Genomic DNA, 25,266 nt, shown 5'->3' with positions numbered 1-25,266 from the left:
TACCAGCAGGTTTTACCACAAGGACTTGTAAATCCCTAAGGATTCTATCTAGGTAGGTTCAAGTGGGGCCTGAGAATTTGTGTATTGATAAGCCCCATGTGATTCCTATCAGACAAGCCTGAAAAACACTGTTAGCATGTATGGGAAGGAGCACATTGAAGGAGAAGGCCAGAAATGTGGTTCGCCCTATACCATGGACACTAGAAATGTCTCGTAAGTACTGCCAGTTTTTATAGACCATGGCAAGCCATGGAGAGTTTTGATAAAGGAAATAATTAGATTTGTGCTTTAGCAGCAGTGCTTTACTAGGCAGCATTGTACAATTAGGCTGAATGCAGGAGAGACTAAAAATAGAGAGATTAGCTGGAAGCCTATGACAATAGTTGTGGCCAGAAGTAATGAATGCTAAAGGCTAGCAACAAAAACGGAAAATAGAGTCAATCAAAATCCAAGCCAACTTGATGTGCAGGGGAGCAGAATAAGAGTTTCAAAAGTGGCACCATTGTTTTAAGCACAAGTGGCTGAGGAGATAGCTGTGATGTTCATAGAAAGAAAGAAGGTCAAAAGAATTTAGACTAGGTACAGTATAAGTAAATGAATTCATAAATGAATGGTTAAAAGAAAGATCATTTGTAAGGACAGGAAATAGGGTTTTAACCCCAGTTCTACCATCTTCTTGCTAGCACATGCTAGACACATCTTTTAAGCTCTCTAATCCTAGTAGATTTGTTTATAAATTATGCTAGTAAAAAATTTTGCAGGATTGCTGTAAGGGTTAAATGAAATGATCTGTAACACCTGATCCATAGTAGGTGACTAACAGGACAATTTCATTGTTTTTCTGCTTTTCTTTTCACCAACTTTTATGTTCAATGATTAAAACCATTCCAGACACACAGTAGGCACTCAACATACACTGGTTGAATGAATGAATTACTACTGCTATGACAATTCTATTGAAGACTGAAAAAAGATCATGGGATTTGGCCATTAAAGAGTAATTGGTGCACTTAGAGACTGCTTAAATGCCTAGGGGTTTTGAACATTTGTGTGAAGATAAAGTCCAAGTGTTCTGGTAGAGGACATTCAAAATCAAGTGGTATTGTAGAATTAAAGTTTCTTCGAGTTTCATTGTTTTGTTGTTTTGTTTTGTTTTTTCTATTCTGCCCGTTAAATAAAGGCTTCCAGCTAGAAAAGAAAAATCTGCTTTATTAACTTTAACAGTATTAAAAACACCTTATCCCTTAGAGTTTTTAAAGTATATTGTCTCATTCAGCTACTTGAGTCAAGGAATTCAGTTACTACTATCATCATTTCTATTTTAAAGATGAGAAAACTAAGATTCAGGAAAGTCGAGGTACTTTTACGGCACGAGTGTCAGAGCCAGGGGAATTTAACTGAGGTCTTCTGACCACAAGTTTGTTGAGCTTTCCACCACCCACACTCATCAAGCCCATTCATGTTATTCCAGATGAGCTCTCTTCCATGCTTGCCCTCACACTAAGTTTTCCCTCCTACGATTTGGAAGTGAAGAGTGGGGAAGAGTCTTATGGGCCTGAGGAAGTTTGGAAAATACTGCTCCTTCCTCAAAACGCAGCCAGCACCACAGAGCACCCATCCTCCTGCTAGTCCAGTGCCAGTCATGAATGCTAACACCACAGCACACCTGTTTCTTGTTAGCTACAACAGAAAAATCTGCTGTCCTTTGGGAAGTATCAGAACTGTCTTTTTGGAAAGCGTTTCTGTAAAGATGACACAAGCTTTAAATTCTGATCTTAACCAACTGGTTAAACAGAAAAATTTGTCTTTATATTGAGTTACTGTCACTTTGTACCACTGCCCATGGTGTTGACTGCTTGAATTCACACCCTGACCCTAAGCAGATGCACAACCTTGGACATCTTACCTATCTCTGAAAGGGGTTTCTCATCTTTAAAATGGGGATTCTAGAAAATAGCCCTTACCCTATAGGGTTTTCACTTTAATAAATGAAATACCACATACAAAGTATTTGGCACATTTAGAATATGAAATATAAGGAACACTCAATACGTGGTCTCTGCTATTCAGCAATGTGTGGTACCTTAGTCTTGTGGAGAAAGCAATTCAGGCCCAGAATGATCAAGATACTTTGCACAAAGTGACCAAACATCATTTTGAAACAGTAACTTTCCTTATGGAGAAAGAAATGCCCAAGATAATCAATGAATTTGTCATTGACTGAAACTGCCACATTCATTCCTCTGACTTTAAATTATTCATTTGTAAATTAATGTACAGTTTCAGTTAATAAATCAGATGATTTATGATGGGGGGAGCAGCTAGACCCACAGTTGAGTTTCAAAAATCTTAAACATAAAAAAGTACATTTAGAAACACAGGAAAAGGGCTTTTTTAAACACATCAATATGTATTCTCACATATCCTTGTAACAATTAATATCTAAATGAAATTAATTTGCATGCTTTCAAAATAGGAGAACAAGTGTTTAATTTTCATAACTAATAAAACAACATTGCCTTTTTGTAGAAAGTAAATGTTATCTCCTAAAGGACAAGAATTTTATATTTATTGACTTTCTCCTGCTCTTTTGTACTTCCCTGTTGTTTCTTGTCATAGTGGCTCTGGACATTGGTTACACATTATAATCACTTTGGAGGTTTAAATGAATACCCGGGCATAGACCTATAAGGAGTCCAGTTAAATCAAAATTGTTGAGGTTGGTGGTTCCAGTTCAGGTTCCGTCTTTGTTTCCTTTAAGCGCTACAGATGACTTTAAGGCAGAGCCCAAACCAAGAATCACTGGCTTACCCAACGTCTTTCAAACAGAATGATGGATTTTTTTTTCTGCCTTGTTGATTGCTGTCTATAAATAAGTTGTTTTACTTCGAACCATAAAACTGCTTACTCTGAAAGGCAGTCTTGACCTTCAATGCAAGTTAGATTTCCCTTGATTCTAATCAAATGATTTTATGAGAGTCCCATTCCATTAATTTTCCTCATAAAGTTAGGTGGGATGAGTTATATAAGAAGACCACATTATACACAGCATTCAAATTACAGCACTAGAAAAAAAATAGGTCAGGCAGGTTACAGATTAGTGCTCTGTGGTATTTTTTTAAGAGTTTAGGTATCATGCTAATTTTGTAATAGTTGAAGTTATAAATCATTGACAAAAATGTGATTCTGAAAACACCAGCAAAAGAAAGACAACATTATAGCATTAAAATATCTGACACAACCATACAGCTATTCTGAAATCCTTTTCATTCAATTCCTGAAACCCTTCGAATAAATAATGCTGGATCCAGATTGTGGAACAATGAGGGTTAAAAAGAACGAGACAAGCATAGGAAGCCTGATCTGCTTATACTGGCAGGTAACAAAAAAGAAGGTAATTTATGTATTTCAACAGCAATAACTTTATTTTCCTGGGTTATTTAATAGTGCTGTCTCCTGTGTGCTATGTAGCAATAGGGAATGAAATGAAGTTGCAGGAACTCCAAAAGAAGCAGAAGGAGAAAGACATCCCACGGTCAAGACACATCACCATGTATGTATTATTTATCCTTTCAATAATTTAGTTTACCAATGGTTTAAAAGGATAAAAATACTGAACCACTCTGCAAATCCTCTTATACTGGCATAACCTCTCTACAGAGTAGCCTTCTTCCACTGGGGAAAACATGGGGTAAGGTGGAAAAAATGGGATCCAACAAAGACCCCAAGGATCTGAAACTAAACCAGGTTCACAAATACATGCAAGAGAATTTAAGAAAGTGTTTAGGATTGTTTCCTTCGAGTAAGTGAAGTTAGGAAGTAGAACCTTAAGCATAGGTTGAAAATTTTAGAATGGAAAGATGGGTTCAGTTGCTTACTTAACTATTCAAGAACTTTTTTTTTTTTTTAATGAATCATGTGTTAAGTTAGCAGCAGCCTTAAAGAGGGATAAGACACTGTCCCTGAAAGTTTCAGTGTGACTTAGTCCTTGGCCCTCTCCTCTTTTTCTCTTTTTTCTTTATTTCCATCTTTTAATTGATAAGGTCATGCTTCTAATTTTAAGCTACCCATGTTTTTAACTATGACCTTTATTCAGATGATTCTTAAATTTCTAGCTCTAGGACAAATTTCTCTTCATCAACTCTACGTCTCAAGCTATTCCTGACAACTAGCAGAACTATGGTCAAGAATACACACTACTGAATTAGAGTTCCTAGATCTGAGTCCTAGATCTGTTCCACTCAATTTACTGTGAGACCTTGACAGAGCAAGATATTTAACCTCTCAAAACCTCAAGATCCGTATCTGTAAAACAGGGATAAGAACAGTACCTACACCTCAAGAGTTATGAAGAGTTCCATGAAATGAAGACAATATAGCAATGAAGCCCCTAGCTTGTGGGAAAAATTCAGCAAAAGTTAACTATCTTTTCTATCAATATCACTTACTCCCACTAATTCTATTATCATTTTTGAACTTCATAATTACTTTTGTTGCTTCCTACTGTGCTTTTCTGTTTTCCAGTCTTCTTTTGAAACATTTAAAATAAAACTTTCCCTTCTATTTCTGTTTTTCTCACTGAAGCCTGCTCCTAATATTTACAGGTCCTAGATTAAAATTTCAGAGGTCCACCTACCCTGTTTCTAAATTTTTTTAATGTATAAATCAACCTATTAGCTGTTAAGTAAAATTTTTTCTACTCTACTGCCTTTGAAATGGATTAGAAGATCAGGTTTAAAGTTATATTTTTCAGATGCTTCTGGATTCCAGGACAGAAAATCTAAGCAAAAGGAAATTTAATGCCTAGATGTGAGCCCCCAGCCCTTGCCTCCAGCCATGACCACCCACCTCCCCTATTCCTACACACCAAATCTTTTGAAATCTTACCCATCTGTGAAGGACATTTCGTGTACTTCCTTCTCCAAATTTCCCTTGAGACAGATATGATCTCATCCTCCTCTAAGTATACAAATTATTTTGTTTCTTTTTATCTTAATGGAACTTACGGCATTCTGACTTACATTTTTAACAGTACCTATGCCTTTGTTTTCCTAGTTACAGGTCACTTCTACTTGACCAAAGATTCTTTGTGCTCAATACTAGCAGCATGTAAGAATTTCCTGATGAGCTTAAAAAAAAAAAAAAAAAGACCTCTAGGGTGCACCCAAAATCAAAATCAAGCATGATATGTAGTGGGGAACAGGCAGGGATATTTTTCTAAGGCTCTATTGTTGATGTTGACATGCAGCAAAGGTTGATAAGAATTGTATAAGATTATAAATTCCTTAGAGGGCAAGGTCTATATTTTGTACTCAACACATTCTTTGAAATTGAATTTAAGCTGATATATGTTTTCCCTCCTGTAAAATACTTTCTGGCCCATAGGCTACACATAACCTCTATAGTTACTGAACTAATTTATGAGCACTGAGGCATGATGGTGACTTAAGCTCTAGAATTAGGTAAAAGGAGACATATAAAGAATTAATCTGACAGTCTGGATCAAACTGTCTCTTTTGCCTGTATCTCTGTTTACTCTGTATGGTACATCTTATCGACAAAATAATCAAGTAATTAAAAGTATGGTCAGGGTGTTATCCCTAACACTTCGGACAGTGTTTGGCATACAGTGGGCATGAAATAAAAGTCTGATGAATGGGTGAGTGAATGAGCAAATTCATGAACAGAAATTACAAAATGGAAGGATTTGAGACATTATTTAAGTCAGGTGTGTAGGGTACGTTGAATAATGACCCCTCAAAAGATACTCACATTTTCATCCCTGGAACCTGTGAATTTTATCTCATATGTTAAAAAAAAAAAACAAAAGGACTTTGCAATTGTGATTAATGATTTTGAGATGGAAAGATTATCCTGGATTACCCAGGTGGGCCCTAAATGCAATCATATATACCCTTATTAAAGGGAGATTAGACATACACAGAGAAGGCAATGTGAACAGAAAGGCAGAGATTGGAGTGATAATTGCACAAACTAATGCACCAGAAGTTAGAAGAGGCAAAGAACAGATTCAGAGGGAGGCACACAAGAATGCCAGCATGGCAAATGGTGTAAAAACACACCAAAAGGTGAAGCAAGGCAACACAATCATTTATTGGAGGTGGGACAGAGTAGGAGGCCAATATATAATAAAAAAGAGGGATGACATAATTCCATTTGCTCAAAAGTGAACAAGCTTTTGAGCAAGTGACAGACACAACTAGAAATTGTGATAGAATGTGGAAATGATGGTTTTGTCACCAGTGTGAAAAGACCTACAGACGTGGATATTTAGAGTGACATTCACAAAAGGATAGTTACAGGTCACAGTTGAGACAAAAGCACAAATTTGTGTATACTAACTCTAAATGAACACTAAATGCTTTAGTATCTCTTTTATAATTATATCTCTTATATATTGATATAACAAATTCATTACATATCTTCCAAATAAAGAAACTGGGACAAAGGGAGATCTAGTGAACAGCAGATAGATGACAGGTAACACTTGTTTCCAGAGCTTATGTTTTAAGTCCGTGGGCTTTTACTAATATAACCTCAAATATGCATTTGTATAATTTCTCAGTAACAGATAAAGTAACAAAGTATTCAAAGCAAAAGATATAGATTCCCTTAGATCTGATGAGCGTGTCCACTTTTTTTATGGGGTGGAGGTAGGATGACAAAGAACAGAAGGAAAGCAGAAGCAAAAAGACTAAACCTCTTTACCTCGTATATTGGTTAAGAACATACAACGACAGCAGGATGTAAACATATCCATAATGATCCTACAGTTATAACAAGCAAAATAAACAATCCAACCTTAACATGTCCCAATTCCCCAAGGACCTCAGGTTTGCCGTGTAGTTTAAGAATTAGTCACTCATTTAGACTGGGGCAAATCCCTATGGATTCAGGGAGTTTGCGATCAACTAATGGGTTATGGCGTTATTGTCAGTGGATGTTACCCCACAGGAGGTTGGACCATTGCATCACTCAGGGTAAAGACATACTTCTTTTGTGCGTGACAAACAAGAGCCTACCCAAAGAGGTTCCCCAGAGAGCTGTGAGTGAAAGATATGCAGTACTTGCCTATTCCACATCTGTTCTTTCCATGAGCTTTAGAGTAATGAACTTCCTGGGCAGATATGAAAGGAACCCCATATGACTACATATATGCCAGTGGAAGAGATCACTCCATCTATCCAATATCATGCTGCAACAGTGGCAAATAATAAAGCCAAAACACATCTTTAATGGGGACACACAGAAAATTTAGGAACCTAATTTAATTTTTATGAAGACTTCAACTATCATATTAAAGTGCTTATGAGTTCATCAATTTAAATGAGAAGAAATGAAAACACAGAGATCAAAATGTCATAAATTTTAAACCAGCTGTTTTCCTTTATACATATTTCATGGAAGTTCCTCAGAAAAATGTTACTACTGTTAATAATACAGTCTGCAAAGAATGCATCCATTTTTTAAAATTTTTTAATTCTTACTTATTTTTGAGAGAAAGAGAGACAGACAGAACATGAGCAGGGGAGGGGCACAGAGAAAAGGAGACAGAGAATCTGAAGCTGGCTAAAGGCTCCAAGCTGTCAGCACAGAGCAGGATGTGGGGCCCAAATCCATGAACCGTGAAATTGTGACCTGAGCCAAAGTTGGATGCTTAACTGACTAAGCCACCCAGGCACCTCAAAAATGCATTAATTTTTAAAAGTTTGGGGCACCTGGGTGGCTCAGTCAGTTAAGCGTCTGACTCTTGGTTTCAGCTCAGGTCACGATCTCACAGTTTTGTTCCTTTGAGCTACACATTGGGCTCTGCACTGGCAGTGCAGAGACTGCTTGGGATTCTCTCTCTCTCTCTCTCTCTCTCTCTCTCTCTCTCTCTCTGTCTCTCTCTCTCTTTCTCTCTCTCTCCCTCTTGGGATTCTCTCTCTCCTTCTCTCCCTCTCTCTCTGCCCCTTCCCAACTTGCACTGTCCCTCTCTCAAAATAAATAAACAAATAAAACTTTAAAGGTTTAAATGGTGTTGGACCAATGAATTCAACTTAAAACAATTTGCTGCTTAACCACAATTGAAAATACTTTTACTCCTTCCTCTGTTCTTACCTACAGTGTGTATTTTTTTTAATGGGGTGGGAGGTAGCTTGTAAGTATTGAAACAGGGAGAGTTCAAGTTACTAAAAGGCAAAAGGCTGGTAGGTCGGCTTTCTACTACTGTGCTAGCTACAGCAGCTCCAAACTTGGACTTAACATTTAGGGAACTCAGTATGTGGCCACAGTTCTTGCAAAGGATAACCACCCTCTTGCACTGTTTATTGATTAAGGAATAGACAAGACACCCTAGAAGGACACAAAAAATGTCAATGGGTAGCACCTAAACAGAAGCAAAAGAACAGCTCAAAACCGTCATGAAGAAGTTAAAAGAACAGAAAGTCAACAAAAGAATAAATAAGAAGAAACAAAGGGAGGGGGCATGATTTACCACAGAGATCAAGCACCTTGGTTTTGCTGAGATATTTTCAACTGTTTCCCCTCACTCCAAAGATAGTTTATCAGCCTCCTCACAAAATATCCTTTGTTCTTCACTTATTTGGCTCCTTTTATGTGCTAGGCAACATATTAGCTAATCAAGGAACCATGAGTCAAATAACCAATTGTATTACATTAAAAAAAAAAATCTTAGAAAGATGTCTCTTGCTTTCAAAGAGCTTAGTTTATTACTAAGCTATGACTAAGAAACCCCCCCCAGCTATAGGAGATAAGTTCCTTTTCCAATGAGGTAACAGGTATCAGAGAAGCCCAGGATCACCAAGGAATGCTTCACAGAAGAATGAAACAGAGGCATGCCTTGAATAATAAATAAAGAAATTTCCCAAGGACTGGAGGTGTGTTGGTATGAAGGGGAGGGCACTCCCGACAGTGAGAAAGTCACACCCAAAGGTCTACAGGCAGAAAAGCAGGAACCGGGGAAGGCACATAGCTTCATGTGGTGACCAGAACAGGCTCGTGGTACATGGAGGAGGAAAAGAAAGACTAACAAGAAAAGGGTGTGGGGTCCTTGTGTCCCTCAGGTAGAGGCTATAGACAGTCTCTGACATTTTTCAAACAGGGCACTGACTTAATCAGTTTGGCTGAAGGAGAGTCATCTCATAGTAGAAAAAAGACTTGCTACCAAGAAGTTCAAAGCCAAATCTACTTCTCTAGCAACTTTACAGAACTTGAGTATATATACCAAGGACATTTGCTTTATCTAATCTCCCTTCTTTTCTTTCATTTCCTCATCATGTATTTTATTTTTTAAAACATATTATATAAATCCCAAATCCTTCTTGGGAGTTAGGCAGGAGAAAAGAATATGAAAGAAAGACAACTAAGAAAGGTAAGAAGGCAGATGGGGAGGCGGATTATCAGTTCTCCCAACAGAAGGGAAAATGAACTCTACTTTGACATATTTTATTGAAATTCAGAGATCCAATAGCACACATTATCCAACACAAGTTATCATATGTATTATTTTTCTTCTTTCTATAATTGGCTTCCTGACTTTTTCTAATTTTCAGCTCCTTTCACTGAAATACTAATACCTTTAAAATCTGTTTTCCAATTGATTGTTTAACTTTAAACATAAAGCCAAAATAAGATATATTAAATTCTCCATTAAAAATGAAGCACCATATTATAGGCACAAAGATACAGATACGTTCAAAAATAACATAAAAACCACCTAAAAACAATTTTCATAGCTGTGTGCTTTTATTTTCTTAAAGTAGTTTTCAAAATATCCCTAATTATAATATTTCTTTTAATACAACATATAAGCAGAGAAGACAGGTTTTAAGGAAGAATTACTTCATAATCACTGGGTTAATAATTTACTACAAAAGACAATATTCGCTGAATGACAGTAACATTCCCCATAAGTCCCCATCCATGGACACACTGGGCAGATATTTGGGGATCCCAGTGACAAACCAAACAAGTAACTACAATGACTTTCTATATTTTTTCCAACCAGATAGAGATTCCAAAAGAGGAGTTCAAGATACAGTTCTGTCTTTGCCCATTTGTACAGCAGTCTTAGCTCTGCAAAAAGCACTCAAAATCTCAAAACCAGAAAAACATAGGTGAGGTAATCAAGTAACCTTTTCAGTAACAACAGATCCAGGTGTCACCACCAGCTTTTGTTAAACTCGCTTACATTCTCAGAAAATCCAAACGCGCTCAGTGTTTCTTTCTGAAGAACAATCTCTTCTGAGGTGAAGGTTACAAGATGAATGCCTGCATATGTGCCCCTATGATTATCTGCCCTCTCTTAGGACTCACAGAATTCCAAAGTGGGAAAAATTATTAGGCCAAATTCCAACTTCAAAGGAAATTCCCCCGTTAGGCCAGTTGCCAGTGGAACTCTGAAACCAATATAAAGTCTTCTTAGAAGTTAAGAGCCTGGAAGGAAAGGTTAATTATGCAGTGCTAACTACGGAGCAACCCATCCATCATAAGAGCAAAGAGTCTTACACAATCAAATGTCAGAAAGTTAGCATGAAAAAAGACTCAAAACAATTTCACAGACTATCTCAGAATTCTTCTATTCCCAGTAAATTGATTTAAGAGTTTAAGGAAATACTCACCCATAGTATGTCATGAGTCCCTCCTTTGGGGTATTTAAGTAACTCTGAAGCAACTTAAAATCAACACATGAGACATGTGTGGATAAAAGGTATTGATCATAATTTGCAAGGATGAACATGACAAAATCAAAGCCATAATAATGGCTCACCTATTAGAAACTTAGAATTTGTAAAAAACTATATAGCAAAGGCAGAAAGAAAACAAGAAAATAAGGGGGATGGGAGACAATTAAAATGTAATTATAGTATGTAAGAAAAAACAAACATATATATTTTGCTCATAACAAAGAATTTTTTAATTTCTTCAGAACTTATTCTTAGCTCACTAACATTTTATTTGACACAATCCTTTGCTTTCTAATCCTATAACAAATTAGAAGTAATAAATTATAAGTGGAGAAGACTGTTATACATTAACATTCTCAAAAGATAACACATAAAAATTAAATATATTTAAAAGCATAGAAACTAAAGCATTTGAGTATTTTTTAGTGGAGTTTAGATGGTTCTACATACCTCTGTATTTCCTGACACACTCACGCACATGCACACACACATGTACACACCCACAACTTTGATATTATTAACAGCAAACCCTAACGAATATAGAAAAAAAATCTGCAAAGGTCCACATACAGTTATAAACAAAAGGCTGCCCATTTGTTTTGCCAAGGTACTAAAATTTGCCACTGGATCTTCAATAAAATGAAGCCTAGCATTGTTTTATAATTGCATTCACTGTAAAACAAGTGTTTATCAACCACTGTCTATTTGACCTAGATTTTCAACATAATGTGTGAAATCCTGAAGGTGTTTAAAAATGTTATGCAGGACACCTGGTGGCTCAGTCAGTTAAGTGTCTGACCTAGGCTCAGGTCATGATCTCGCAGTTTGTGAGTTCGAGCCACACGTCAGACTCTGTGCTGACAGCTCAGAGCCTAGAGCCTGCTTTGGATTCTGGGTCTCCCTCTCTTTCTCTGTCTCTCCTCTGCTCAAGCTCTGTCTCCGTCTCTCAAAAAATAAGTAAATGTTAAAAAAATTTTTTAATGTGATGCCAATATGCAATAGACAGCAAACATAAGAATTGTGAGTATTAAATTACTTCTTCCTCAGTAGATGTAACTATAATTTCAGATAAGCTGACATGACTTTATTTATTTATTTATTTATTTATTTATTTATTTATTTATTTATTTTTGGCAGACAGCCTTCAGCTGCCACTGATATGACTTTTGTATACTAATTAAGGACACATCATATTCTATATTATACATATTATTCCCCCTTTCTGGGAAGCTTCCACTAACCAGAACTTGAATTTACTAATAGCTACACTGCTTCACTATTTCACATGATTCCTAATGAAAGGCTTACTGAAGAATCTCTTAGAAAATGATTTGCCCTGATTTCAATATGTTTCTACCTCTTTGAAAGAACCTTATTTAACTCTTTAATAATTGGTATAATCAAGAGTACATTATGAAATACTCCTACCTCTTATAAGCACTACCATATTTTTACTCCCAGCTATAAATGTTCACAATAAATGTGGGAGAGACTGACCAGCTATTCACCGAACTTGTTTCCTACTCTTCCTGGACCACTGCTAGCCTGCTTTTCTCAGCCTCCTTTGCAGTTAGGTATGGTCATGTAACTAAATTATATCCAAAGAAATGTGGGTGTGCCTATGGAAACGTCCCACATAAACCCACCTCTTCCATTTTCCTTCCATCAGCTTGACAGAGAGATGTATACTAACCTTGGAATCCACAAGGAGAAGAAAGAAAAGTCACAAGACAGCAACCATCTATCTGGGGCCTCCACAGCCACTACAAAAGAAGAGCCTACCACTCAGGAAAGTCTTTTTAGTCTTTGTGTGAGGAAGAAACAGCCTTCTTTTCTGTTTGAACTACATTATGAGGAGTTTTTTGGTAGTGTTATAGTAATGAACACAATAAATATATAAACTGAATTACCTATCAAAAGTAATTGTGAAAAGTAAAGTTGAGAAGAAATACATGTCCAAAATAAATTTAAACTGAATATTTTGGTAAAAGATTTGTGCCTCACGTTTCAAGCACTGTCCCTCAGGAACTGAAGAATAAATAAAATCTTCTATCTGGTTTGTTTCAAACTTGAATATCAGATTGAGAAGTTTAGACTTAGCAATAGCAAAAGAATGAGTCACATAACTGTGAAGTTAAAGTAGTAAAAGAAAATCCAAAATAATATTTAACAAATTTAACATTCATTATCTCCTATCAATACTGTACTCTAATCAAATTCTGCTACAAAACTTGAAGAGACTGATTTGATTATCTTAGAATATTTATCTTGATCACAACTTTGAAATAAATAATTAGCTGGGGGCCTGAAAATATTTTAGTTACACAGAGTTTATTGTAATGAGATTTAACCTGTATTTCATTAAAAAGCTTATCAGACTTATCAGGGGAAGCCTTAACCTACTTGATTTGTCCTATGACTCTATTTCATTTACCATTCATTTTTTATGGTAACATATTGTGAACAAACTGAAGAAAAAAATACCCACTTGGACATTTTGATATTTGTTTGTAGCTTTGTCCTGGTTTTAGTTTCCTACTTAATGACTAAACGGCACCACAGTGGGTGATACACTAGAGTAAAAGTGGTGAATCATTAAAGAGTTCGTAAATTTTAAAAACAGGGGCAGGCCTTCTGGGCCCCATATGCTTCTAGAAAACCCAATGTTGTGCTGTATTAATTGAACCGTGAAACTTTTATTAGTCCTCTTTAAAAATGCTTGCAGTGAAGCTTTTATTAATGCTTGCCCTCAAATTGTTTATACTACTTAGCATTTCCATAACAATTTATATTTCAAAGAACTTTTTGATCATTAGTTAAATCCACCACATTTCTATAAGAGAATTTGGCTCTAGCAAAACGGAGGCAGGCAGGGAAAATTCAGCTGATTTTTGCCTAAGATATGCCAATCAGAAAAGGAATAGAATATAAGATCTTTCCACAAAACCTTTAACTTCTGTTTAGACAATCCTGGCCCTCTCGCTCCATATGCATTATAAGTGTCTTCACAATGGTGAAGAGAAATTACCTACCTTTATGCAATGGGCTTTGAAAACTAAGGTTATAGGATGCTGCAATACAGCTAGAGTATCTCTACTATCCAGACTCACCTAGATGCCCATCAGGCCACAGCATTGCCCAATATAAAGAGGCATCATGTATGTTGTGTTCTTTGTTTCAAAACTTCTTTGGGTACATTTTCATCAAAACTGCATTATACAAAATAGATCCATCAAAAGTAAAAGGTAGAATCATTCTAGGGTTGATTCAGCCTATCTTATTTACTCTTAAAAATGTTCAGGCTCGGGGGCGCCTGGGTGGCGCAGTCGGTTAAGCGTCCGACTTCAGCCAGGTCACGATCTCACGGTCCGCGAGTTCAAGCCCCGCGTCGGGCTCTGGGCTGATGGCTCAGAGCCTGGAGCCTGTTTCCGATTCTGTGTCTCCCTCTCTCTCTGCCCCTCCCCCATTCATGCTCTGTCTCTCTCTGTCCCAAAAATAAATAAACGTTGAAAAAAAAAATTAAAAAAAAAAAATGTTCAGGCTCACATCATGTCTTCTGTATTCTTGAGATCATCCTGAAAATATGATCTGGTTTAAAATAGGTAGAAATATGAGGGGTGGGGGGGGGGGTGAGGGGGATGCACTCTCTCTATAAGAATATCTTTGCTTCACCTCCACATAAAAACAGGATGGCCTAGATAGCAGAGAATGCATAGAAGCCTTCAGAATTTCTCCACAAATGATTACCTCCTCTAATTTTCAATAGCACTAGCTTTTCATTTGGCAGAAAGCAAAATAACTGAGTTATATATTAGCTCACAAGAGAAATACCTCTATTGAGATAGGATTTAATGATGTATTTTTTGTTTTTCTAGAGTCTCAAAATGAGAATTACTAGTGCTTGTTAGGCAGATTAAAAAACATTCCTGGGGGGCGTCTGGGTGGCCCAATAGGTCAAGTGTCCGACTCTTGGTTTTGGCTCAGGTCATGAACTCTCAGTTTGTGAGTTCAAGCCCCATGTTGAGCTCTGTGCTTACAGTGCAGAACCTACTTGGAATTCTTTCTCCCCTCTCTCTCTCTGCCCTTCCCCTGCTCACTCTCCCTCTCAAATTAAATAAATAAGCTTAAAAAAACCACATTTCTGCATTTTGCCAAGTCACAGTGAAGAGCACTATGAAATCTGTTATCTGGTACCCTTCCCGCAAGCTGACTGCATAATTCTCTTTAGGGGAGGAGTCTGAGAATCCATATTTATAACAAGAGCCCCATGTGACTTTTATTACCTGACATGGTTGGGAAACTCTAGATTGGATGAGACCTAAAGTCTTTCCTTCTGAGATTTGGCAATCCTGATAAAAAATAAATTACTATAAATGGCATTCATACTGCTATACAGAAGAAATTAATTTCTGATCCTACATTTATTAAAATACTTTAACACACTGAATGGACCCAAACTACTCATTCTTCTGTCTCTCCACTAAAGGGTGCTGTCTATAAGGGTAGAAACCATGATTTAGTACTCTTTGCGTCCCTACTGAAGAACACACCACTTGGCACAAAATGGATGCTTAATGAAATGTGAATGATTGACTATCCCAAGTGCAGCAGCTAGCTGCCAATCTTATCCAGTCTGCCCTCCTTGCAAGCTCCTCAGTGCCCAAAAGCAATACACACTGCTCTAACTTAGAACATTATCGAGGCACCAGGATTAAAATAAAAACTAGCGAATTCTATATTCAAAAATCAGCACTTATTGTTTGACTGAATACATGATCAAGACAGTAATATTTAGTACTTGATATCAACTATAATTGAACATGGATGGAGAAGTTTTACGGGGAAAACAAGAATGCATACTATCCCAGAACCAATTTTCAAGACAAACATAAATACTTTGTCCAAAACACTGACTATTAAAGAATTTCTAGAATAACCAGAGTGAGGCTATTTTTCTGGTGCACAATAACTCCTTAGAGCCCTTTGCAGAACAAAAGCAAAACAAATGGATGGTGATTGCCTCAGGCCAATTTAAGTCTCTTTTTAGATAGCGCTTTTTTTTTTTTAATGAGATGTAAGAAAAACACTTTTTCTAAGTCAAAAGATTAGGTTATTTCTCACCAGCAGAATATATATGGCACCAAAAGATACAGGCTAATGATAGCAGGAGAATTTTTTCATGTCTGTGGCCAGAACATTTTCCTTTATATACGCAAAGTGCATTTCAGGTCTCTGATCATAGTTTGCATTTGTAACAAATAGAAAAGACTCCAACCCACCTGGCCCACTTGCTATGACTTTCCTCAATTCAGATTTCATTCATAAAAATTTCCCAAACAGAACTGACCGAGGCCTCTCGATAGTGCTGCTCTCAACAGAGCAGAGCATTTATAAGAAAAGTACACAAGGAAATTTTAATGAGCTTCACTCAATAGTTGTCTTATTTATCACCCACTTTTTCCCTTCTCCTAACTGAACAATTACCATGGCTGGCAAGAACTTCCTCATTCAAACAGCAGTCTCAAAGGATATTTTCATATTATAAAACCAATATTCTTGGCGGGGGTGGGGGGGGGGAGGGTATGCTGATTTCAATTGTCAAACATTACCAGTTATAAGCTGTATCAGGTATATATGGAATTAATCAAAGTATTTGGTATTATTTTACTTTATGTTTTTTGAAAGAGAGTCCAATGTATTTGCCCATTTTATGTATTACAGTACCTTTACACATAGAAGCTCTGAATTAAAAAAAAAAAAATGTTACAAGTTGTTATCATCTTGAGCAGAAAGAAGTTGACCTACACATACTATTCCCTCCTTCTCCATATGCACCTTGAAGCAAGGATTCATATCCACTTTCTATGAAACAAACACCTATGCTGGGTGTACAGTAAGACTTCTATTTAACCTCAAATCCCCTTTAATCATGTTTCTTCTCCCTCAGGAGGAGTTAGGTACAAGCATTCTATGTTTTACTTCTCTCTTTTACCACACAAAGTTCAGTAAATGTTACTTCTGGCCATCAGCTCCTTACATATAAATACCATTTCTATAGCTTTCTTGCCCAATATACTTTACCTCTTAAGCAGTTATCTCAAAAGCAACAAAAATCTCACCCTGTTCCACATAAGGTGAGAAAACTAAGACTATTATCACCCTTACACCAACCTTTCAAAAAAAACATTACTTTTAGAACAAAATTAGATGTAATATGGACCTACCTGAGAAATTCTCTAAGGTACCCATAGCTCACATTAAGTATAAAATTTCCCACCTGTTTATCTTCCTGCTATGTGGTCTACTTTCCTTTAGGCTTGGAAAAATTTTAAATATTTCTTATTATATTGTATTGATTCTCTTCTTTAACTAAGGTTGTCAAGATATTTCTGTATTCACTGTAAGCTAGTTACCTTTAAATAGCCTTTGATGGCCTAAACTGGGAATTTAACCACTTAAAATAGTGTTGTTAATGGGATTATGTGTTTCTCATTAAAAATAAGTGGGTCCAGGTCTAAATGTGTTAGAAAGATGCTAAATAAAAACCACACAGACACTGAAATTGCACTATTTAAAAGTGAGTGAGTTTCATACATTGAATTATTTATAATTTGGATGCAAATTTGTCCTATATAGTTTATCCTTCATTAGCCATGATGGCATCTGCATTTTGTGCCCATTTCAAGATTACATATCCTGGTAAAGTTGCTGTTTCAAATGTTTCATGTGGATACAGTTGTAGTCACTGCCATAAATTCTATTTTCTCATCATTCAATCTTACCCATCACTCTTCCCAGTCAGAGTGAGAGGTGACAATAGGGGGAGCATATGACCGAGGTGGTGGATAATAAAGGGACAGGACAATTTTTTTAATATATAAAAAGTCCACTTTCTGGTCTAGAGAATTAAAGACAAACCCCTATATAAATTCTAGACAATAATTTCCAGAAACAGAAGAAGGTTTCTGCCACTTCTGTACTTAGCCAATTTGTCCCTATCGATTTTAGCATGGTTTTTAATGACATCAAAACATCCCATCACAAGAAAAAAATATTTAACTATCGTGGTTCTAAATTAAATGACTTTTTGTAAGTTATGCAATTGTGACACATTAAATTTATACATACACGATATATAATACATTTAAAATATAATGTATACATATATAAAATGCAAACATGATTTTAAGTTCATCTTAATAGAAAGGATAATACAGTATACCAGAACTGTGATAAGCAATGTAGCTCACACACAGGGCTGTCTGTGGGGTGGGGGTGGAGCAGGAAGGAACAAGTACAGCAGGCTAGACCAGTGCTTCCCAAAGTGTAGTCTCCAGGCCAATACTAACATCACCTGGGGCAAACTATAATACTTGCAAGGGTTGGGCCCCACCTCAGACCTGCTGAATCATATACTAAGGGGATGGGCGAATTTTTAACAAGCCCTCCCAGTGATGCTAATGCATGCTAATGTTTGAGAACCACTGGAGCACAAGGACTCAGAGGTAAGAGGCCTTCGGTAACTCTTCATCTGTGTATCCAGAAGACAAGGCCAATTATAAATAATGATTGTAACTAAAAACTCTGGAATACCTTTACTATGTCACTTAGAATCAACGGTCATGGATATACCCTCCAATAATGTTCAGTTCCAAATTCAACATACAAGTTGGCAGCTTGTTGAGGATGTGGGGAAAGTTGGTGAGACAGTGGAATATCACAGTAGCTGATCTGGGTGTGGCACACCACAGAGTGAAAAAAATCTTGGCAAAAGATTTCCTTTTGTAAATCCTGAAAATAATATTATATTAGCTTCAACCTCAAGAGTTGGATAACTCAAGGACATCAATATGAGGAAAGGGTGGTTTTTTTTAAGAATATACAATTATCCAAGCAGAAAATTCTTTTAAAATTTGTCTATGATTAACATGTAGTATCTGACCCTACTCCATCATTCTCGAGATTTGGATTATGTTTGTTCCACAAGTGACACCCAGTTCCTGTAGGAATGGGTGTTGGCTCTGCTGATCACAACTATATGAGCAACGTATTACACTAGACTCAGAGGAAGCAGGTGCTGAGATTATAATTAAATATGTATATAGGAAACAGGAGTGGCAGCAAAGAAGGGCAGGGAGGAGAAATATCCTTCCTGTGTGTCAAAGAGATGGAGAAGTATAAATCCACAAGCTGATTTCCCAAGCCCACAGCACAATTTAATAGCATACAGACACGTATTAGGTCAGAAAAGACTATGGGTGTGAAGTAGATGCCAACATCATATGTAATAAATATTAATAACGTCATAAAATGCAATCCAAATGCTACATTAGGAGCAGAAGGATTAAAGCCTAGTGCTCAGATAACAATGCAAATGAAATTACTGCCTGGAAAGCAAACTGGGTTATGTAATAGAGGATTAGCTGTAGAATACAACATTCAAAATTCATTATATTAACCAATCTTTGTCAGAAAGAAAAAAAAAAGTCCTTTCATGACTGAAATTTCTTGCTTTGAAGCAACACAAAGCAACAACTTTCACATAAAGTTGGTTAATGGTTTAAGAAGGAACCAGACTGACCGGGCTGCACTGGCGAGCTCATCGTGGGAATCTGGAGAAGGTCTAATGGGATGGGATGCAGATTCGCCGCCTTCCTTCTGCTTTCTGTTGGTCTTGGACAGACTGGTAGAGGAGAAACCTAAAATGTAAAAAAAAAAAAAAAAAAAAAGAAAGATGTGTATGATACAGGTTATGTCAAGTTACATAGGAAAAGAGACAGAACTGGCTTTGCATCTCAGCTCAGCCACAGCTGGACCATGGAAACAGTCACATCAACCTCCCTGGTATCTTAAATCTTCACCCATAAAAGAACAAAATTCCTTAAAGCACAGGAATATTGTGAACACCAAATAATATAATAGGTGTGGAAAGAATCTGTGAGGAGAAAAGCACTTCACACAATTATAATTAGTTTCCTGTTTACTGTTCACTATAATTTGTTCACTGTGATCATTATTATACAAATTGAAAACATGTTTTGGAATGTGGATACAAGGGTCTCGTTACACAGAATTCTTGACTATCACTGTCAAAGATTTCCTTCCAGAGGCAGGAGTTCTTAGTGAAAAAAAATTTAATGGACTAAAATAAGGAACAAATCGGCCATAAACTATACAAGTGACAGAAAACCCCCATTACAATTTCCATTTCTCCTTGAAACTTTTTGCAGTCTTATTCCAGCCAAAAGCAATAACAGCCTTCGTCTTTCTAGGAGTGGCACTTACAGGATGGACTTCTGGAAAGGAATTTAAGGGACTTTCTGCTTACAATTTGAATGTACTCTCACTTCTAGACACTTCAGAAAAGGAAACGCAATTGGAAGGACATTCTCCTCACAGTTTACTGGAATGTCAAAGTTTAAAAAAAAGAAAAGGAAGAAGAAGCTTTTAAAGTTATACTTAATGAGTTTCTTACTAAAATAGCATATTCCAATTGGACTATTTTTGTAGAGAGAATGCTGTGAACACTGAGAATTGTACTTCTCTTTATCTTGAGAATCCAACATATTTACTGGGACTCACTTTCCCATCAGTATCTTGAAAGTGTTATACTATTTTTGCCCAAATGTATAAAGCAGGATATAAATACATATTTCCTTTGAAGAACTAAATAACATCACCAAGAACACCTATAGTATTTTCAATGGTCTCTACATAGAAATAGGCTAGTTACTAAAACAGTGGAGAGTTATCAGTCCAGCTGGTTACTTCTCATCATATCTTTGGTGCTACATACATGTAACAATGTAACGTATACTTTCGTAAATCTTCTTTAAAAATTATGCTGATGTGCTTATTTTATTAGCATTGTTTTAAGAATCTTAATTTCCATGTTGATGAGAAAGCAATATTTCTACAAAAAATGAAAAATGAAAAGTAGAAAACTCTTCTGATTTCTCTATCAGCAGAGACATGTTGACATTGGCTTTTAAATGAAAAGATGTCAATGTCATATTTTAAAGTAATAACACCATGTGCATAGTTCTTTATAGTTACAGTGTACTTTTAAACCTATCATCGTATTTAATATCATTTTCACATTAACCATGCTAATAGGTACTTGTAACTCTCCCCTCTCTTTATGAGTGAGAAAAATGAGATATCATCTACTTCATATTTAAAAGGTAATAAAGCAAAAGCAAAAACAAAGTTGAGTGAGATTTGAATTTATACACTAAAATTAATGAATGTGAACATTGAGGATTTTGGCAGTTATACTTTTTCACAATGCAGTATGAAACATTTCATAAATGCTCTTGATACATTCTGGCTTCCCAATGTACAATTTGATTTTAAATTAGGAATAACAAAAAGCAACAACCAGGAAACCTTAAGAGTATGGAGGGAGGCAGTACTGAAATGTGTCTTCCATCAGTGGCAGATTTACTCTGTGTTCAAAAAAACACTTCTTTTTAATCTATGTTACTTTGTTCAAATACTTGTATATGTACAAATACAACTAAATTTAGCCAATAATGTCCAAAATTTTAATTGTGATAATACTAAAGCCAAAGTTTTACTACTTATCCCCAAATCTAAAATGAAAAAGTTATTTCTATTTCCACACACCTGCCATTTATTTCCACAAACATACATAACAAATGTCCATGACATGCTGATTCATGGCTATGTACATAATTGTTGGGTTTTGACTTCATAGCTCTAGACCTGACTTGCAAAATAAATCTCAGATGGAAATATGAATTTGGCTTCTAAAATATCAGTAAATAACTTTTTAAAATGTAATCTACTCACTCTGCCATTCAGCCTTTTATGCCTAAACATGACATATCCTTCTAATATTATTAAACTCTTATTATCTGAATGCTGCATAAAGAAAATTAATGTGCATTTCCATGTTGATACATCCTAATTCCCATTTATTGCATTAAACCAAAATTATCATGACAGTTTAGCTGCATAAATGAACTGTGGGCATATCAAAATCTCTCCTAAAATGTTTCAGGGGTATCGATCCTCTACACATACATGCATCTTGTGTGTATGTGTGTGCATGTGCATACATGTGTGCATCATCAGCTACATAAATTTCTCTTTCCTCATGGCCAACAAAATCGACAGATTAGCAACTGTATTCACACATTATAGGGACAAAATTGATACAGAATTTTACACAAATTAAGTCAGAGGTGCCTGGGTGATCCACTAGGTTAAGCTCACGACTCTTGGTTTCAGCCCAGGTCACGATCTCGCGGTTCATGGGATGGAGTCCCATTTCAGGTTCTGCACTGACAGTGTGGAGCCTGCTCGGGATTCTCTCTCTCCCTCTCTCTGCCACTCTCCCACTCATGCTCGAGTGCTATCCCTCTCAAAGATAAGCAAATAAACCTTTTACAAAAGACAGTTTTTAGCTACTTAGAAAAGAAAGAGGAGTGGTCAGCGAGGGAACACCTGTCAATGAGAATGGGCAATTTATTCTTAAATCTCCCTACACTTCTTTATCCAAATGAGCTCCAGAGAAACAGACTGTTTTCTTAGAATGGGAACATTTTCCCCTAGTACATTAGTCATTCTTACAAATAAGCCTAATGTAGAAATAATAGGAAACTGGCCTTCAAGTGGGTTGATAAACGAAAAAAAGAAAAAGAAAGTAAGTAATGCTGATTCTGTGTACAGATTACCCAAGCAGATATAGAAATATATTTGTTTTCAATTAATAGTTTCAACTAATTTGCACATTAATTTGTTCATGCTATAAAAATACATATGTGCACATTTAAGGAGATAAACACAAGCACAACAAGAGTAAAATTGCTGCTATGAATTTTTTACCTATTGAGATCCAAGAATGGTTATTTTTTTTTCCTGAATATATTCTTTGAGCTCGTGAATCCACAATAAGGCACTGGGAGTCTTGCTTCCAAAAGACCACCTCTGACTGCAGGTTGATCAGCTGCCTACAAGTCAGTTATTGCTATGATATCGTGGGACATAGCACAAGCATAGTGCAACAGTCCAAGGGGGTGATATCTTGCAATGTCTCAGCTTGCCCATGCATCCAGGGAAAGAAGGGCACTAACACATTATATCACCCCATGCCACACTGCTCTCATTAGCATCATTGTAGGGTTGTTTCCACAGGTCCTTTTAGCCATTCTACCTGTATGACATGTTCTACAGTAATAACATGGCAAGTCACCAGGACTTTACAGGACATAAAGAATTTGCACAAGGATTATCTCCTCTGATCTTCACAACAGCTCTTTGGAGTACACTGATAAGCCATTATTATTCCCATTTTACAGATGAGGAATTTGAGGCTTAGAGAATTTCAGAGATTTGTTCACAGACATGTAGGTGGTAAAATGGAAGAACTGGTCTTCTGACTGCTAGCCCAGTGTTCTCTGTAGCATCACAACGAATTACAGACCCTTCGAGCAGAGCTGCTTAAATATCAAGACTGTGTCTACCTAGTCATTACAGTTTCAGTAATGGCTCATTAAGTAACAGGTCTCCCTTACTAAAGAACCTATCTAGCCATTGAATAGACTGAATTCAGTCACCAAAAACCCCCCCCCCCCCAAAAAAACAAACAAACAAACAAACAAAAACAGACAAAAACAATAAAATAAATCAAAAAGTTGGAATGAATGTCTGTCTACATGAATTCTCACACTATAAGCTTTCATTTCCTTAGACTTAGACTTCATGGTCCTACCACAAACTTTCTTGGTTTTTTAACTATAGTCTGACCTTTTATTACAGTTTTTTCCTTGTGGACAATTGCTATTATCTTAGACAATGTGCCACCAAGAAAACAATGCTTCTGTTGTTATGTAGCTAACAAAAACTACGTGTCTCTAAAATATCTTTCCCAGACTTAGGGTATGTTGTAATGCACAGCTCAGTCTACAAAGATATTCACACTCATCTGCAGTCCTTCTCTTCTTAGATGGAGCTGTTAGCCACTATTCCTCTATAGAGTAGGCACCATGAGCTGACTCAATTCATAACATCCACTCGAAGAGAGTTTACTGGTGAAATAAGCCTACTGTGCCAGTGCAGTGAGTATCATCAAGCCCATAATCTCTCTCTCTTATGCCTTAGAATAACATGAAATTCTACCACGATTTTATATTTAGAGGAAAACACTAGAAAATTACTCTTAACATTCTATTCAATTCAACAAACTCTTATTGATTACATACAAGATACTCCATTACCAGTTTGGAAAGCTCAGATTATATTTCACTTCTCTGATTCTTGCATTTCCCACAGATAGTCACCAAAGCCAGTACACTAATGTCTTAAAAATATCTTTCATATCTGGGCCCTCCTTTACATTTCAATGAGTGCTGCCCTGGCCCAAGTAATCATTCATCTTAATTAGATTCTTTATCTGACCTTCTATCTGGTATCCCTGCCTCTAGGGAATGTCTGAATGAATAAGTGAGTGAGCGAATAAAATTTGGCGACCAGCACACTCTTCAGTTGGTATTCAGGTTCCTTCATAATTCATTTCTTCCCACCTCATTTTCTCTCCTTCTTTTCCTCACACAATCCTATGGTTCCACACAATCTGTCATTATTCCTAGGGTGATGTTCCACGTTGTTAACTACTGCTGAGGCACAGGCACCAAATAATCAAAATGAACACTACCTGTATGGCTGTACTAATGCACATCAGCGGACTGTGGGTCCTGATTATTCCTGTATAGTATCATTCATATTCATATTTCCATGCCTTTGTACTTCTTTCTACAAAGAGCACTATCATCTCTTCACTACCTTCCAGCTCAAATTCTTTAAGACCATCTTCAATGAGAACGCTTAACCAGCCACTCCAAGTAAAAGGTCATCTTCCCCATCTATATCCCTTCCCACTGTATCTTGTACCTGTAATAACACCCCTTGTGCTAGATAATAATAATGCCTCTCATGTTAGTGAAGTACTTTTATCCACCATAAGACTATGCTCCTCAGTTCAGGGATTATACTGTATTCATCTCAGTAATGCCTACACCTAGTACAGTACCTGGAACATGCAGGCACATGATAAATTCTTGATAGATGAGTTAACAAAGGGGAAGGGCTGAACTAATGAATCTGCAGTTGCCCGATTTGGCTGCAGAATCATTTATCCAATGTTTTATTATAGAGTTCTGAAGGACTAGAACATAGTCCTTTGATTTGGGTCAAAAAAAAAAGAAAATACTCTGCACTGTGGGCCACCATCTAAGAGGAGCAGACCCACAGGGGGTCGATGCCTTCACGGATCAGGGGAAGACACCATTCACCCAAAACCAAATTTGCCTGTGAATTGTGTTATCCAAGATACTGTCATTTTCTAGGGCTTATCATATGAAGTGATTTCCCAGATCACTAAAAGGGTTCAGCTTCTCACCTTATTAGCCCAGCTTTTTCTCCACTGGAGGAAGTCCATTTCTTTATTCGACAAGTTTTATAACTTCACCATTACATCAAAATCATCGAACCACTATTCATCAAGACACAAGAGAATGCGATACAGATTTAA

The 25,266-nt window shown here is 36.6% G+C and overlaps 1 protein-coding gene across 8 annotated transcripts in view; it reads right to left on the bottom strand.

The window, feature by feature from the left end:
- HDAC9 (histone deacetylase 9) overlaps window positions 1-25,266 on the bottom strand; it is a 939,997-nt gene that overhangs the window by 850,657 nt on the left and 64,074 nt on the right. For all 8 annotated transcript variants that reach the window (XM_043589049.1, XM_043589043.1, XM_043589047.1 and 5 more), the window contains exon 2: window positions 19,291-19,408. In XM_043589049.1, the coding sequence (XP_043444984.1) occupies window positions 19,291-19,312 (22 nt within the window). In that variant the 5' untranslated portion in view covers window positions 19,313-19,408. The remainder of the gene's footprint in view (window positions 1-19,290; window positions 19,409-25,266) is intronic.

Source organism: Prionailurus bengalensis, chromosome A2 (assembly GCF_016509475.1).
Source record: "Prionailurus bengalensis isolate Pbe53 chromosome A2, Fcat_Pben_1.1_paternal_pri, whole genome shotgun sequence".
Taxonomy (NCBI): Eukaryota; Metazoa; Chordata; class Mammalia; order Carnivora; family Felidae; genus Prionailurus; species Prionailurus bengalensis.
The sequence above is the reverse complement of the archived record's forward strand: the minus strand, read 5'-3'. Positions and strand labels throughout refer to the sequence as shown.